Genomic DNA, 17,106 nt, shown 5'->3' on the forward strand with positions numbered 1-17,106 from the left:
GTCTCTTCATTTCTTCTGCCCATGTATTGCTTGGGTTATTTACTTTTGCAGGTTGAGTTTTTTGGCTTCTTTATATTCTGAATATTAATTCTCTGTCACAACAGTAGCTGGTAACAATTTTTATTCCATTTTCTAAGCTATCTCTTCACTCTGTTGTTTCCATTGCTGTGCAGAACTTTTTAGCTTGATACTTTCCCAATTATGGATACTTAGTATTATTTCCTGAGATATAGAAATCCTATTCAAGAAGCCATAATTCTGCCTAAATGTTGGAGTGTTGACACTATGCTTTCTTCCAGAAGTTGCAAAGTTTCTGATTTTTACCTACATCATTGATTCATTTTAAATTGACTCTGTATAGGGTGAGAAATAAGGTATAGTGTCATTATTTTATGTATGGTTATTCAGTTTTCTAACATCCTTTGTTAAACAGGCTGTCTTTTCTCTAACATTTGTTTTGGCATCTTTATCAAGAATTAGATGTTGGTAACTATATGGATTTGTGTGTGCATCATCTGTTCTGTTACATTATCTGAATGTTTGTTTTTATCTAGTACCATGCTGTTTTTCTTACCTTGTCTCTGCAGTATAATATGAAATAGATACTGTGATGTCATTATCATTGCTCTTTGTTAAGAATTTCTTTGACTACTTTGAGCTATGTGGTCTTCCATATTACTTTTGTGATTGTTTTCTCTAGTTCTGTGAAAAATGTCATTGATATTTTGATGGGGATTGCACTGAATCTCTAGATTGTTTTTGGTAATATGGCCATTTACCACCCATGAACAGAGGAGTTCTTCCAATATTCTAGTGTCTTCTTCAATTTCTTTCTTCAGTTTTCTATAATTTTTACTGTGGATTTTTTTAATCTCCTTGGTTAGTTTTATTCTTAGGCATTTTTATGGTATTGTGGATATAATTGCTTCCCCTTTTTCTCAGCAGATTCATTATTGCTGTATAAGAAATGTATTGATTTTTGTATCCACTATTTTACTGAATTTATTTATCTGATCTAAAAGTCTTTTGGTAGAACCTTTATTGTATTCCAAGTAAAAGGTCATATCATATGCAAATAAAAACAATTTAATTCTTCCTTTGCTATTTGTATCCATTTTATTTCTTTCTCTTGGATAACTGACCTAGTTAAAACTAGTTAAAACTATATCGAAAAAGAGGAATAAGAATGAACATCTTGTCTTGTTCATGATGTTATAAGAAATGCTTTCAATTTTTCCCCATTAAGTATGCTGTTGATTTTGTGCTTTCACACATAGATTTTATGTTTCTATCTCTATATTTATTCAAGGTTTTTATTTTTAATGCAAGGTTTTTATTATTAGTGCTTATTGAATGTTGTTGAAAGTTTCTTTCTGAATATACTCAGATGATCCTGTGCAGTTTTACCTTGATTCTATTTATGTGGTGCATTATATTTATTAATTTACAACTGTTGACTCATTATTGCATAAAACCAACTTGATCATGATATACGATCTTTTTAGTGTGTTGTTGAATTCTATTTCCAAGTATCTATTTCAAGATGTTTGTATCTATTTTCAACAATGGCATTGGTCTGTAATATTTTTCCTGGATTACTCACTTTTGTTATCAGGGTGAAACTGGTTTCACAGAATGTATTTGGAGGCATTTCCTCCCTTTGTATCTCATAGGATAATCTGGTTCAGTTTTAACAGATAAATTTCTTCTGTTTAGAAAATTATCCATTTCTTCCAGTTTTTTTCAGTTTGTTGGAGCATAAGATTTCAAAATCTTCCCTAATGATTCCCTGGACTTCAATACTGTCTGTTGAAATAGTCCCTTTTTAATTTGTAATGTTATTCATTTGGATTTTCTCTTTCATGTTATTGTTTCTGTCTTGCACTCACAGTCAATTCCTTGAGGTAATTACAATTAAATATTATCATTCAGACTAAGGATAAACAACACAACATTCTAGTCCCACATACTGAGAAAAAAATAAAATCTATTTGTACATGCATAAAAAATCTCACACCACAAAATTAACTCATAATTTAAAGATCTTAATAAGATAATGCTTTATTTGTAGAAAATATTTTCTCAGTCTGTGCAAAGTAAATAGATTTTGCTGGAATTTTTCTTACATAAATCATTTCAAAACAATTACCTCATTAGTGTATAAAATCAATAGCAGTTTCAGTATTTGGACATTGTTACCTTCACACACTACCATGCACACCTTTATATATTTTTTCTTCAACATTTTGCCAGAACAGAAGATCAAGAAGCAGCAATGCGAAACCATACAACAGTGACAATATTTATCCTAGCAGGACTGACAGAGGACCCCAAATTGAAGATTGTCCTGTTTATCTTCCTGCTTCTCACCTACCTACTAAGCATCTCAGGCAACCTGATTATCATTACCCTCACTCTGCTGGATTCTCATCTCAAAACCCCTATGTATTTCTTTCTTCGAAATTTTTCCTTCTTAGAAATTTCTTATACAACAGTCTGTATCCCAAAATTGCTTGTTAGCATGGCAACTGGTGACAAAACCATTTCCTATAACTGTTGTGCAGCTCAGTTATTTTTCGCCTTCCTTTTGGGTGCATCTGAATTTTATCTGCTGGCTGCCATGTCCTATGATCGTTATGTTGCCATCTGTAAGCCTCTGCATTATACAACCATCATGAGCACCAAAACTTGTATACAACTGGTCCTCAGCTCTTGGATCGCTGGTTTCCTCATCATTTTCCCACCACTCATAATAGGTCTAAACCTGGATTTCTGTGACTCTAATATTGTTGATCATTTCTACTGTGACACTGCTCCTCTACTGCAAATCTCCTGCACAGATACACATTTATTAGAAATGATGAGCTTCATCCTAGCTTTAGTGACTCTCTTAGTTACTTTCTTTTTAGTGGCTCTGTCATACACATCTATTACCCTAACCATTTTGAAACTCCCTTCTGCCAACCAGAGAAAAAAGGCCTTTTCCACGTGCTCTTCTCATATGATTGTCATCTCCATCTCATATGGCAGCTGCATCTTCATGTACATTAAACCCTCAGCCAAGCAGCATATAACCTTAATGAAAGGAGTATCAGTGCTCAATACCTCTGTTGCCCCACTTTTGAACCCTTTCATTTATACTCTAAGAAATCAGCAGGTGAAGCAAGCATGTAAAGACTTGCTACAAAGACTTCTGTCTTTATCTAACAAGTAGAATCACAGTGAGGTTTATAAAGGAAATTCGTTAGCAATCAAAATTGCAAAGGAAGTAGCTGGATTGGATCCTAATTTTCTTTTCTGTTGCATTATTCGATATATTACCATATTTAGCCTTTCACTTCTTCCTGAAGTGTCATGAAATTTACAAAAGCTATTTTCCCCTAATGGTTTTCCTTTCAAAACCATAAACATTCTTTTTTCTCTTCTATTATAAGTATTCTCACATATGACCCCTTTCTCTCTTTCTTTCATTGAAATGTATATATTTTAAATGTTTTTCAATTTAATGTATCAGTTCATTGAAAGTGTTAATTCCACATGAATGCAGTAAGTTTAATTCTTATTATCATATTTAATTTTATGTAAAATCTTAATGATTTCAAAATAATTATAAGATATAACATCTTTGAGATTTCTGTTTTCCCCAGATTTTATTATATCTTGGTACACATTTTTAGTTTTCTTTTTGAATATATTTGAAAGTGGGAAATTGAGATTTAAAATAAAAATAATAGTAATTTTTTATCTTGACCATTTTTTAAAATATCATACAATGCTTATGAAATAAAAAAATCATATGATATATTTGTGTTATATTTTATTTGATATAGATAAGAAAATATTAAATCATATAGCTATGAAATGAAAAAAAAGGGATATTGAAATAGTAGTAGATAATATGTGAGTCTGGGCTACCTCCTCTCCCAGCTTAATGCACCCTCTGACCTTGCTGATACTCTATCCTCATATATAACATTCATCTTTTAATGGATGACTTTAGGAAGAACCTCATTTCTCTTTGATGATGGAATTTTGCTTATGCTTAATCAGCTGTATGAGTAGATGGACAGACAACATCTACCTCACGTTTAACAGCTAACATCACAGTGGAAGTTGGTCAAGCATTCATTCTTTACTAAGTCCCAAAATCAATCTGAAAACAACCAATTGGAAACACAACAGACATCTACAGAGAATGTCCTGGTTTTTCTTAAAAGTCTAGATATCCATAGTGTGACTCAACTATATGAACCTGCAAAAAAAAATAGCTTACATGCAAAATGTGTCTGTCTACATTCATAAGTCTGCTACTCCAAGCAGCATTGGATATACTGGGTCCCAAACAATCTTACATACAAGCCAAGACCTTTTGCAAAGCCTTCTCTTGTTCTGGATCCCACCCAAAAGTAGCATCTTTATCTATCAAAGAAGTATGTGATTATTACTCCAAAATCCAAAGATGCCCAGTAGGTGGCGTAACACTTTCTTAGTAACAGGAGAGACCATATGCATTCATTTAGCACTTTGGAAGGTCTATCTCAACTTTCTCCTAACCAATGGATCTCTAGAAATTTTACTGAAGTAACGGATCCTTTAATCATAAAAGCTATTATCTATAGTTTAATAACAAATGTATTTCAATGGTGCCTAGATTCCTTGCTACTTCCTATTTGCTAGGTCCATTCAGAAAATTATCATCAATAAAATAGAATGATGTCATGTTGTGAAGAGGTGAAAAGCAATCAATTTCCTAAAGATTAGAATTCTCTAAAGATTAGATCTTAATATATTACTGGAGTTGATATGGCAGGGTGGAACAATGTTGCTGTGTTGCCTTTTCCAGATGAAAGTCAGTTGTTTCTGATGATGTGTAATAAAAGATATAAAGAAAAGCATTCTTAAGAAGTTTCCATGGGATGTATTGATTTTTCCCAGCAACAAAACCACACCTTGAGTTGCAGCTGCCATTGAAGCTAACACGTGATAGAATTTATGATAATTAAATGTCACCCTCCAGTATTTATCATTCTTCTGCATAGGCCAAATAGGAAAATTGAACAGAGAAATGGTAGGAATCAGACCTGTATCTGTTACATCCTTAATGGTGATACTAATCTCAGTGATTTCCCTCAGAGTGGTACATATATGATTCACTATTATTGTTGATAAAGGTAATCGCACTGACTTACCCTTGGCCTTTCCTGCTGTAATATCACTTTAGCACTCTAACAGAAATCACTTCACAAAGCAGAGTTTTAAGGATATTGTCAAAGTTAAAAACATTTTAGAGAAGTCCCGTAAATAAATAAATAAATAAATAAATACTCAAAGCATTCTCACAATGGAATATACTATATATTTGAGCTTGTGAATAACAAGATTACACATCTCATACATATTTCTGAGTTTCAATGTCTCAAAAACAAAATATTTAATATTAAATATGTAATCAACACTTTATTATTACTTCCGAAATCATTTGGTGCCACGTCTGGCTAACGGGAACCGAGTACGGCGAGGGAAGTCGAGGTTAAAAAAAAAAAAAAACACAGGACACCAAGGTTCTTCATCCAGGAGGAGGTGGGTTTGCTTTATTATCAAAGTTTGTTCCCTTATATACTTTCTATAACTGCAGTGAAAATTTAGCCAAAACAGGAGAGGAATAACACCTGCTACTCTTAGGTTACCGTGACCGTCCCTTATCAGGAAGCTCCGAGAAGGCCAATATGTTCCCAAAAAGGCACATATGTCTGAGGCAGATAAACATGAAACCGTAAGCCTGCATCATGACCCTGTGAGCTGTCCACTTTGACATGCAGAACAAGGAACTGGGGGCTGAGCCCCCAGGGGCTAGGGAAGGCCTGCTACCAGCAAGTCCCCCTCTTTTGTTTTTTGCATGTCAAAGGGAATCAAGTAGCCCCTGTCTTAGGTTGTCCACCGCCCCTGCACCGCTTACCTGTCTCTGGGGAGGCCCCATTCCCCTGGCTTAAGTTGCAGTGCAAAAGTGGAAGTTGCCTGTCACCAGGTACTACAAGATCAGCTCTTGTCCTAGGTAAATGGACACTTTTCAGTTAGGATGTCATGGCCAGCAGGACACAACTGCGGATCCCAGTCATCATCTTTGCCAGTGGGATAGCTATGACCAGGGAGCTTTCTGAATGTAAGGGTCTGGGATGACGGCACCAAGTCAGCAGGGTAATTAGGGACCTGTGCAAAAGCAGGCACATAGGAGGGCTCGGATATTGGCTCCTGTCCAGTTACATCTCATCTCTGGATGTGTTGTAAGTACACTTCGTGGGCGGAGTCATCCATCTTCAGGCGTTGGTAGTGAACCTGTATTGGCTTGGAGGTTAAAATGTTAATCTGGTCCTTACTGAATTGAGTTATCCTATTTGCAACACAAGGTCCCAAGGTTGCAATCAAAAGAAGACTCAGTAAGGGCCCCAGGAGGGGAAGAAGGTAGGGCAGGAACCCATTCATCCCAGTCCAAAGAGGGTTCTCAAATAATTTTTCTCTAAGTCTTCTTTTCTCTAAGTCTTCCTGAAGCTGTTTGATCTTAGTGCGGACTATGCCCGATTTATTGGCATAGAAACAGCACCTTTCTCCTAAGGCTAAACAGATTCCCCCCTGATTGGCAGTCAGTAAGTCTAGGCCTCGCCTATTTTGGAGGACCACTTCTGCCAAAGAGTCAATTTGGTCTCGTAGGTCCCTAATAGTGCCAGATAGGGTCTGCACATCATCTATAAGCTGCTGAGATAGATGGCGATAAGAATGTACCACTGTACCTAGTCCAGCTGTGCCTGTGCCTACAGTAGCCGTTATCCCCAGTGTGGCGAGTAACGGTAGAGCCTGTATAGCTCGCCTGTGTCTTCTCACTAGAGTCTCTAGGCTGGGGATGGGCAGGGGCTCATCCCCAGAGACAATGGTTATGTCAGGGAGGAGCAGGGTGAGAACACAGACACCTGTCCAATTTGTAGGGAGTCGAGGGAAGGCAGAATTTCCCCCACACATTAAAAACAGTTCCATTAGGGGGACAGAGGGCTGGATTGGTTGAGGAATAATTCTTCACCACCGAGCAGTTCCCAAAGGAGGTCACTCCAACATCCACATCGTAGGTATTGTTTTGCATCATACCCGGGAGACATTCTGTAAAAGTGCCCATAGGTTGGACCTTGAAAGGCAGCCCGGGCTGGCAGGTCTCATCATCAGATATGGTGGCATTGATAGGAACCACCACGGGCATGACCACCCCTGTTGTCATGCAGAGCCAGCAGTCACTAGCAAGCCTGGGATCAGAGTTGTTAAGTAAGAAAAGGGTGGTTTTTGAGATATCCCATGTATTGGCATCCAGATCTGGGAGCTGAGACTTAGACAGCACCAAGGGGTGGTATATGAGGTCAGGGACCTGTGGTTTCAAGAGCCTGATGATTTGAAGATGTTTAACAGAATCAGTAGGTCCCTCCCCCCCAACCTCTCCCCCCCCCCCCCCCCCCCCGTCAGAGATCCCTGTAGGGGCTGCAGTGGGCCAACAGGAGGACTTACCAACCTCACCCTGGCACCCAGCCAACCGGAGTTTAGATTCAACTCCCCCTTGGCCGAAAAGAAACGGAGTGAAGTGAAAAGTCACTCCCACCCCCTCCCCTGACCGGGTCTTGGTCAATCTGGCCTCAAAATACTGTCGTCCCTTGTGTACACAAATCGAGGCCATCTCATAGCAAGAGACATGAACTGCTGAAGTATAAGTGCAAGTTGTGGAGCAGTTACTGAGGGTTTTCTCGGGACCAGGGGGGTTAATCTTTGGTTTGTTCACGCATACCCACTTAGGGTGGTGAAATCCCCCAATTTGTTGATGAACTTCAGCCCAGAGGTAGGCTACCTCAGTAACACAATCAGCCGTCTGAATCCAGCTACTGGGGGCCTGATTCCAAATCCCTGAATCCCAAATTTAGATAGTTTCAGAATTTTGCACTTAGCATGTAAAAGGGGGGCTTAGAAGTTCACAGTCTGCAGAAGTTCACAAAAGGCAGGGTTTTTTGTTGTTGTTGTTGTTGTTGTTGTTGTTGTTGTTGTTCTGGGCAAGTTAACTTTTCAAGGATACTTGAGAGGGGGAGAGCTTTTTCTTCCTTTTTTTTTTTTTTTTTTTTTTGCTTATACTTTGGAACAATTTCTGAAAACCTTAGAATCTATAAACAAATTATTATATTTTGATAAGAAATATCAATGAAAATACAGTTAAAACCCTTAGATATTTTGCAGAAATAATTATAATAATTTATCATCTTATGAGTTTAAACAGTAACCTTGAGAATTAGAAACTACTTGATTGTATTTTCACTTAAAAGCAAATTTATAGTAAACACATTTATCTCAAATATCTGTAACTGAAAAGGCAGAGTATCTGATAAATGTAAATATGAAACATAAATTATGGGTTTTCTGTTGAAGAAAAACAATTAGGCAAATACATATTAACTAATCAATTAGGCATGTGCTAATAATTAATTTATAGATTGACAAATATAGGTTATCTAAATATATATATATAAAAAATATATATTAAGAATAAGAACACAACTTATAATTGTATTAACTTTATGTAACCACGTGGTCTTAAAATATTTGGATCCATTTTAATTTATTTTTAACTAGGAGTGCACTCTTCTATGTGACGTCACTTGATGTAACTGAAATAAGATCCTTGAGTATACATTTTTATTTTTATACTTAGCAATGAGAATAAGGATTTTTTGGTCATCACAGGAACTTTGCCGGCTTGTTCCTGTGGCGAGCAAATGCATCCTCATAACCTCCAAAATTAAAAGTAAAATATAAAGAAGCATATTTGATATCTCTCATCAATAGAACATTATTTAGTAACACAACTATAGAGAAAAAGTCAGGTTATTTAACTTAGAACTAACTTAAATTTAGGACTGTAACATAGAAACCTGTGGAATTAAATTTTGTCTGAAAAAGATATCTTTCGTTAGCATTTACAGGTAGGCATTTTTTTTTTAATTTTTTTTTTTTTTTAAATACAGGCTCTGAGCAGCTCGGTATAAATCTGAAACATAGTAGTACAGGTTAGTGGCTGGAAGGCGGGACTAGAAGTCCTGTCTGAGTGACTGTGGAAGAACCAATCGGAAGCCCGCAAAAGTGTGGGAGGTGGGACCAGGAAGCCACTCTTCCAGCCAGGCACCCCATGGTTACCATGGTGATGCAAACAACATGGAGTCCACTGCCCATTTTGGGGGCAAAATGTTCCCCAAGTTTTCCTAGCCGATTGCATTTTGTTTGATTTTGTCTGCATTTTTCCCTGCCTGGCCAAGATCTTACTGCGGTAGCAGCTTGTTCTGTCTCTGTGACCTGCGGTTGCAGCTTGTGTATATCCTGCACTTTCTGGCGTTCCCCTGGGGAGTCTACAGATAGAAAGGGGTTGGTCTGTGAGAGGTGACGAAGCCGCCCACTCCCGGGGCACCATTCCATTCCTGGATTGTCCCGTACACCTTGGCTTCCCGGGGGGCCCCGGGGTGGGCCCCTGTTCCCGTTTCCCAGCTACTGTGGCTATCTGAGCATAGATCCCAGGATCATAATTAATTTGTTGGTCTATGGCAGCATACTGTCCTGATCCTGTTAACATTTCTAGGTTACGCCATGGAAAGCCAGCATTCAGATTGACCTGGGCTAGCTCGAGATACTTCTCTTGATTTTCACTTTTCCACAACAAAAAATTCCCTCCAGACAACACAGCCCTGCAAAGCTGTTGCCAATTACTGTTATTGAGAAAGCCTCCTGACAGAAACCAAGGACAAGCCTGGACTATAGTTTCAATGAATTCAGTTGCTGTCTTGGTTTTTATACCTGTTCCTTGTTTGCTTAACAGTTCTTTAACTTCGTTGGCCAGATGAAGCTTCACTGTTGAGTTACCCATGGTATGTACCCTGTCTCTTTATCTTTGATCCAATCCTCCCCCTTCTACCTTAGAAGGTGAGTCTCGTCCACTTACCCCTGCTTTCCGGATCCCGTTGGAGACCTCCAGATGCCTCGACCGGCTAACGGGAACCGAGTCACAGGACACCAAGGTTCTTCATCCAGGAGGAGGTGTGTGCACTTTATTATCAAAGTTTATTCCCTTATATACTTTCTATAATTGCAGTGGAAATTTAGCCAAAACAGGGGAGGAATAACACCTGCTACTCTTGGGTTACCATGACCGTCCCTTATCAGGAAGCTCCGAGAAGGCCAAGATGTTCCCCAAAAGGCACATATGTCTGAGGCAGATAAACATGAAACCGCAAGCCTGCATCATGACCCTGTGAGCTGGCCACTTTGACATGCAGAACAAGGAACTGGGGGCTGGGCCCCGGGGGCCATGGAAGGCCTGCTACCAGCAATTTGGAAGCTGAAATGCTACATGCATATGACTTTGAATATCATTAATATCTGTTTTGCAGATTCAAAGAATTTCTGGCTGATAAGGATTTCAGGTGAACAGAATGCTATGCTAATTCATATTTTCTGCAATTTTTATTAGCTGCTATACTAGTTTCCCTCCAGATAAAAGGCTATTTTCTGTTTATTTTGTTTTTATTAACATGTATTAGTTGTTCATATTAGTGAGGTTCAGTGTGATATTTCAAAATACAGATATAGTGTGCACTGAGTAGGCTACTCTGGATTGGCTTTTAAAATGTGTATTTGCGTGCATTTGTGAGTTTTAAAGAAGTCCTCTCTGTTATTAAAATGGCTAGCTACATATATAATTTTTAAATCTATCTTTTGCAATTAAACAACCATCCTAGGGTGAAAAAATGTTTGGGATAAATATGATTCATGTACTGAGGATGGTATTTAAAACAACAAATGAGTGCACTCATGACTCAAATAGCTGTCTGTCTTAATCACAAAGTAACAAATTAACTACCTCACTAATATCAGTTTAGGTTAGATATTTTGGATGATTTAAATGTAATTATGGCTAGGCTTACAGGAACTATCAGATTCTACATTTTAAATCAACTTTCTCTTTCATGGTTTCCCACAACATTCTTTTAGTATCTCTTTGATGTATTAATTCTCCATTATTACTCTTTGGAAAAGTCAATTCAAGAGTACAAATTTGTCACTAACCCTAAACCTTAATAAAAGTATTTCAACATCTTTAGAACTGATTTTTATGAGAATGTTTGACATATTGGAGTAAAAATATCTATAGACTAATTTTAAAGCAATCATACCACAATGAATTGGTCCATGAATTCAAAAATATCAATCTAGACCAAAAATATTCATAAAATGACAGCTTGTACTTGCTATGAGGTTCCTGCTTAAGGAAATCAGATGACAAACACTGTATTAGCTTTACATCACTGTGACAAAATACTTGAGAAAAACAACTAAAAGGAGGAAAGATTTATTTTGACATATGGTTTCAGAGGTTTCAGCTCACAGTCAGCTTCCATCGCTATAGGACTGAGGTGAGACAGAACATCATGGTAGAGATGACATGGTAAAGTGAAGCTGCTCAGCTCATGACAGCTGGAAGGCAGAGAGAGGGAGGGGGAAAAGGAGAGGGACAGGGAGGGACAGAGAAAGAGAGAAGGGGAGAAAGCAAGGGGTCAACAAGATATAGGTCCAAAGGCACACCCCCAAGGACCAATGCCTTCAACTAGGTCCTACCTCCTACATTTTCCACTAGTTCCCAATAATTCATTCAGCTATGAATCACTCAATGGATTCATCCATTGATGAGGTCAGAGCCCTCATGATCTAATCACTTCCCAAAAGCCTCACCTCTGAACATTGTTGTTAAGGGAAATCAACCTTTTTAACACATGAGACTTTAGGGGACGTTCCAGATCAGAACTATAATGAATACTCATGTCTTTATTTGATGAAAGAAAGAATTAGAATGAATATAATATAGACCTGTAAAATCATTAATACCACAAATAATATTAATAGGGGTCATTGCACAATACCAATAAATGAATGACTAGGCATAACAATAAATTATATGAAATTTTCTAAGGAGACATGCTTCTAAGACCTCAAGCTTGAAACATTCCTTCATCTCTTTCACAGATTAGCTCAGTGAGCTTAATCTGTGTATTAATCACCATGTACTATTTTCCCATCAATATTAAAACAAACACATAATTTTTCTGTTTTTTCATAACTTTCTTATATCAAACATTGACTATGCATTGCATGATTTTGCAAAAAGACTAAATTTAAATTTGAATTTGAGATTTCAAAATAACCTTGTTGTGAATTCACCAAAATATTATGCTATTAATTATAAGTTAAAGTAAATGTCCTTAGCTTGTGAATTTTATTAAGTTACAGATACAGAAATCAAAGAACCTATGCCAATGAATCCATGTTTTAAAAAAAAAATTACTGAAAGTCATATTCTCAATTCTGACCTTATTCCAAGCTTGTGCATTAAAAGTGAGATCTAAATAAAGAAAAATAGCAATGAAATGCTAAGAGGTAACACACACATACACACATATCTAGATTTATTTAAGAACATTAAATTAAAATTTTGGCTTCATTAAATAAATAATTCTATTGTTTCAGTGTACAAATGTAAATATTAATTACATAATGTAGGAAATATATTTGAGGTACAACTGTGTACAACTGTGGTCTTCTACATACTTAGTAATAATAAGCCTAACACAGTTTCACTTTTTTGAAAAAATTATCTTACTTACCATATCTTGGAAGACTATTTTCACTTGCTTATTCCTTAGAGTATAGATGAATGGGTTCAATAGAGGGGCAATGGAGGTATTTAGAACAGCCACTCTCTTATTAAAAGTTGCTGCATCTTTAACAGGATTTATATACATAAAAATGCAGCTTCCATATGAAAGCGAGACCACAATCATGTGAGAGGAACAGGTAGAAAAGGCTTTTTTTTCTCTGGTGAACAGAAGGGAATCGCAAAATGGTCCTGATAATGTATGTGTAGGAAAGAATCACCAGCACCAAGGTGAAGATGAGGGTGACCGCAGCAAGGACAAGCTGAATCACTTCTATGAAATATGTGTCTGAACAGGATAAATCCAACAACACAGTGTAGTCACAGCAATAATGATTGATGATGTTAGATGCACAGAAAGGCAGCTGGAGAGTCATCATATGTGGCACAATGACAACTACAAAACCAGAGCACCAGGAGCAGAACACGAGTCCAATGCAAAGTCTCCTGCTCATTAAGGCTGTGTAATTCAGGGGTCTGCAAATGGCAACATAGCGATCATAGGACATGGCTGCTAAAAGGTAAAATTCATTTATCAAATATAAGAAAGTTGTAGTTTTGTGGGTTGGTTTCTGTGTCCTCTATTCTGTACCATTGGTCCACCCGCCTGTTTTGGTACCAGTACCATGGTGTTTTTGTTACTATTGCTCTGTAGTATAGTTTGAAATCTGGAATCGCTATACCACCTGATTCACACTTCCTGCTTAGTATTGTTTTTGCTATTCTGGGTCTTTTATTCTTCCATATGAATTTCATGATTGCTTTCTCCATTTCTACAAGAAATGCCGTTGGGATTTTGATTGGCATTGCATTAAACCTATAGAGAACTTTTGGTAATATCGCCATTTTGATGATGTTAGTTCTGCCTATCCATGAACAGGGTATATTTTTCCATCTTCTAAGGTCTTCTTCAATTTCTCTCTTTAGGGTTCTGTAGTTTTCATTGTATAAGTCTTTCACCTCTTTTGTTAGGTTGATTCCCAAGTATTTTATTCTTTTTGAGGATATTGTGAACAGGGTGGTTGTCCTCGTGTCCATTTCAGAGGATTTGTCGCTGATATACAGGAATGCCTTTGATTTATGCGTGTTGATTTTATAACCTGCCACTTTGCTGAATTCATTTATTAGCTCTAACAGTTTCTTTGTAGACCATATTGGGTCTGCTAGGTATAGAATCATGTCATCTGCAAATAGTGATAACTTAAGTTCTTCTTTTCCTATTTTTATGCCTTTAATTTCTTTCGTCTGTCTAATTGCTCTGGCCAGTGTTTCGAGAACTATGTTGAACAGGAGTGGTGAGAGAGGGCATCCCTGTCTTGTTCCAGATTTTAGAGGGAATGCCTTCAATTTTTCTCCATTCAGAATGATGCTAGCCTGAGGCTTAGCATAAATTGCTTTTACAATGTTGAGGTATGTTCCTGTTATCCCTAGTTTTTCGAGAGTTTTGAACATAAACGGATGCTGTACTTTGTCGAATGCTTTTTGGAGGAAGGATAGCATCTTCAACAAATGGTGCTGGGAAAATTGGAAATCCATATGCAACAAAATGAAATTGAATCCCTTTCTCTCGCCATGCACAAAAGTTAACTCAAAATGGATCAAGGAGCTTGATATCAAATCAGAGACACGGCATCTGATAGAAGAGAAAGTTGGCTACGACCTACATGCTGTGGGGTCGGGCTCCAAATTCCTCAATAGGACACCCATAGCACAAGAGTTAACATCTAGAATCAACAAATGGGACTTACTCAAACTAAAAAGTTTTTTCTCAGCAAAAGAAACAATAAGAGAGGTAAATAGGGAGCCTACATCATGGGAACAAATCTTTACTCCTCACACTTCAAATAGAGCCCTAATATCCAGAGTATATAAAGAACTCAGAAAACTAGACAATAAGATAACAAATAATCCCATCAACAAATGGGCCAAGGACTTGAACAGACACTTCTCAGAGGAGAACATACAATCAATCAACAAGTACATGAAAAAATGCTCACCATCTCTAGCAGTCAGAGAAATGCAAATCAAAACCACCCTAAGATACCATCTCACTCCAGTAAGATTGGCAGCCATTACAAAGTCAAACAACAATAAGTGCTGGCGAGGATGTGGGGAAAAGGGTACACTTGTACATTGTTGGTGGGACTGCAAATTGGTGCAGCCAATTTGGAAAGCAGTATGGAGATTTCTTGGAAAGCTGGGAATGGAACCACCATTTGACCCAGCTATCCCCCTTCTGGGTCTATTCCCTAAAGACCTAAAAAGAGCATGCTACAGGGACACTGCTACATCGATGTTCATAGCAGCACAATTCACAATAGGAAGACTGTGGAACCAACCTAGATGCCCTTCAATAGACGAATGGATAAAAAAAATGTGGCATTTATACACAATGGAGTATTACTCTGCATTAAGAAATGACAAAATCATAGAATTTGGAGGGAAATGGATGGCATTAGAGCAGATTATGCTAAGCGAAGCTAGCCAAGCCCTAAAAAACAAATGCCAAATGTCTTCTTTGATATAAGGAGAGTAATTAAGAACAGACTAGGGAAGAAGAGCACAAGAAGAAGACCATCATTAAACAGGGTTGAGAGGTGGGAGGGAAAGGGAGAGAGAAGGGAAATAGCATGGAAATGGAACGAGACCCTTAGGTTTATACAAAATTACATACAAGAGGAAGTGAGGGGAAAGGGAAAAATAATACAAGGGGGAAGAATGAATTGCAGTAGTGGGGGTAGAGAGAGAAGAGGGGAGGGGAGGGGAGGGGAGGGGGGATAGTAGAGGATAGGAAAGGCAGCAGAATACAACAGACACTAGGATGGCAATATGTAAAGCAATGGAAGTGAAACTGATGTGATTCTGCAAGCTGTATAAGGGGCAATATGGGAGTGCATAACCCACTTGAATCAAAATGTGAAATATGATATATCAAGAACTATGTAATGGAGGGGTAAGACAAGATAATACAAATGGAAGAAATGATTTACAGTAGAAGGGGTAGAGAGAAAAGGGGAGGGGAGGGGAGGGGAGGGGGGATAGTAGAGAATAGGACAGACAGCAGAATACATCAGACACTAGAAAGGCAATATGTCAATCAATGGAAGGGTAACTGATGTGATACAGCAATCTGTATACGGGGTAAAGTTGGGAGTTCATAACCCGCTTGAATCAAACTGTGAAATATGATGTATTAAGAACTGTGTAAGGTTTTGAACGACCAACAATAAAAAAATAAATAAAAAAAAATAAATAAAATAAAATAAAAAATAAAAAAAAATAAAATAAAAGGTAAAATTCAGTAGCTCCCAGGAGGATTGCGAAAAAGTACTGAGTGAAGCAACCAGCAAAGGAGATAGTCTTATCTTCTGTTCCAATATTGACTAGCATTTTGGGAACAAAGACAGAAGTAAAAATATTTCCAAATGTGCAAAATTTCGGAGGAAGAAATACACAGGAGTCTGTAGGCGAGAATCCAGCAGGGTCAGAATGATGATGTCAAGTTTTCCAAGGCACTAAAGATGTAAGTTAGTAGTAGAAAGAGGAAAAGTGCCACCTGAAGCTTGACATCATTAGTCAATCCAAGAAGAATGAATTCTATCACTGATGCTTTGTTTTCCATTGTGAACTTCAGGCAAGTCAAGGTGGAGAATAACAAAAATGTCAAAGACTGAATTAAAACTAAATGTTCCAATTTTTTATTGAAATATAAAATCAGGCCACAAAACATTTAAAAGATTTTTAAAATCTGATTTTTTACACTTAATTTTGAAAATGAATTATACCTGAAATAACAATTAACAACAAATTAACACATTTACCTATTTTACTATTGTACAACAAAAGTCCTGCTTCTTAGAGACAGTCTCAATTATTTCTTCTACATTGTATCAATGTTCATTTTTTTGCCATGTTATCCCTTGTTTATATTTTCCTTCTCTTTTTTTTCTATTCTGACTTTCCTAAGTTATTGGCTGTTGCCACAAGAGCACAAGCATATCTGAAACAAATTTAAAGAAAGTTTTGAGAATATTTCAAATTAGATTAAATAGATTAGTTGTTCAAGTAAGCACAAACCAAGGTACAAAATGTACAAATAAAATTTAACTTGGTTGAATCCTTCCTTTTATTGTTTTGAATTTTTTTACTTAATTATACTTTGTTGTTTTGAGTAACAATAATTGCAGGCCTACTGAAGCTCAAAGGCTGCATAGAGTTTTATGCTAATTCTTAAGAAAATATTTAGTACTTATGATATTTAATGTAGGTATATGAATTAATTAATCCTCAATAAAAGAGAAAATCTAAATAATCTCACTGATTGTGTTATCTTG

The 17,106-nt window shown here is 37.1% G+C and overlaps 1 protein-coding gene and 1 pseudogene across 1 annotated transcript; one reads left to right on the forward strand and one right to left on the reverse strand.

The window, feature by feature from the left end:
* The first annotated feature begins 2,266 nt into the window (after positions 1-2,266).
* On the forward strand, positions 2,267-3,214 carry LOC101963025 (olfactory receptor 6C74). Its single transcript, XM_005341707.4, has one exon. It carries the CDS (start codon positions 2,276-2,278, stop codon positions 3,212-3,214), a length of 939 nt encoding a protein of 312 aa, XP_005341764.2. The 5' UTR covers positions 2,267-2,275.
* A 9,478-nt stretch (positions 3,215-12,692) lies between these two features.
* Positions 12,693-16,394, reverse strand: LOC144378371 (olfactory receptor 2AP1-like; annotated as a pseudogene).
* Positions 16,395-17,106: the final 712 nt, after the last annotated feature.

The sequence above is a fragment of the Ictidomys tridecemlineatus genome, chromosome 6 (genome assembly GCF_052094955.1).
Source record: "Ictidomys tridecemlineatus isolate mIctTri1 chromosome 6, mIctTri1.hap1, whole genome shotgun sequence".
In the NCBI taxonomy this organism is placed as follows: Eukaryota; Metazoa; Chordata; class Mammalia; order Rodentia; family Sciuridae; genus Ictidomys; species Ictidomys tridecemlineatus.

Bases quoted from the DNA above. Each gene is read 5' to 3' on its own strand.
- LOC101963025 (XM_005341707.4), top strand. From the start codon at position 2,276: ATGCGAAACCATACAACAGTGACAATATTTATCCTAGCAGGACTGACA.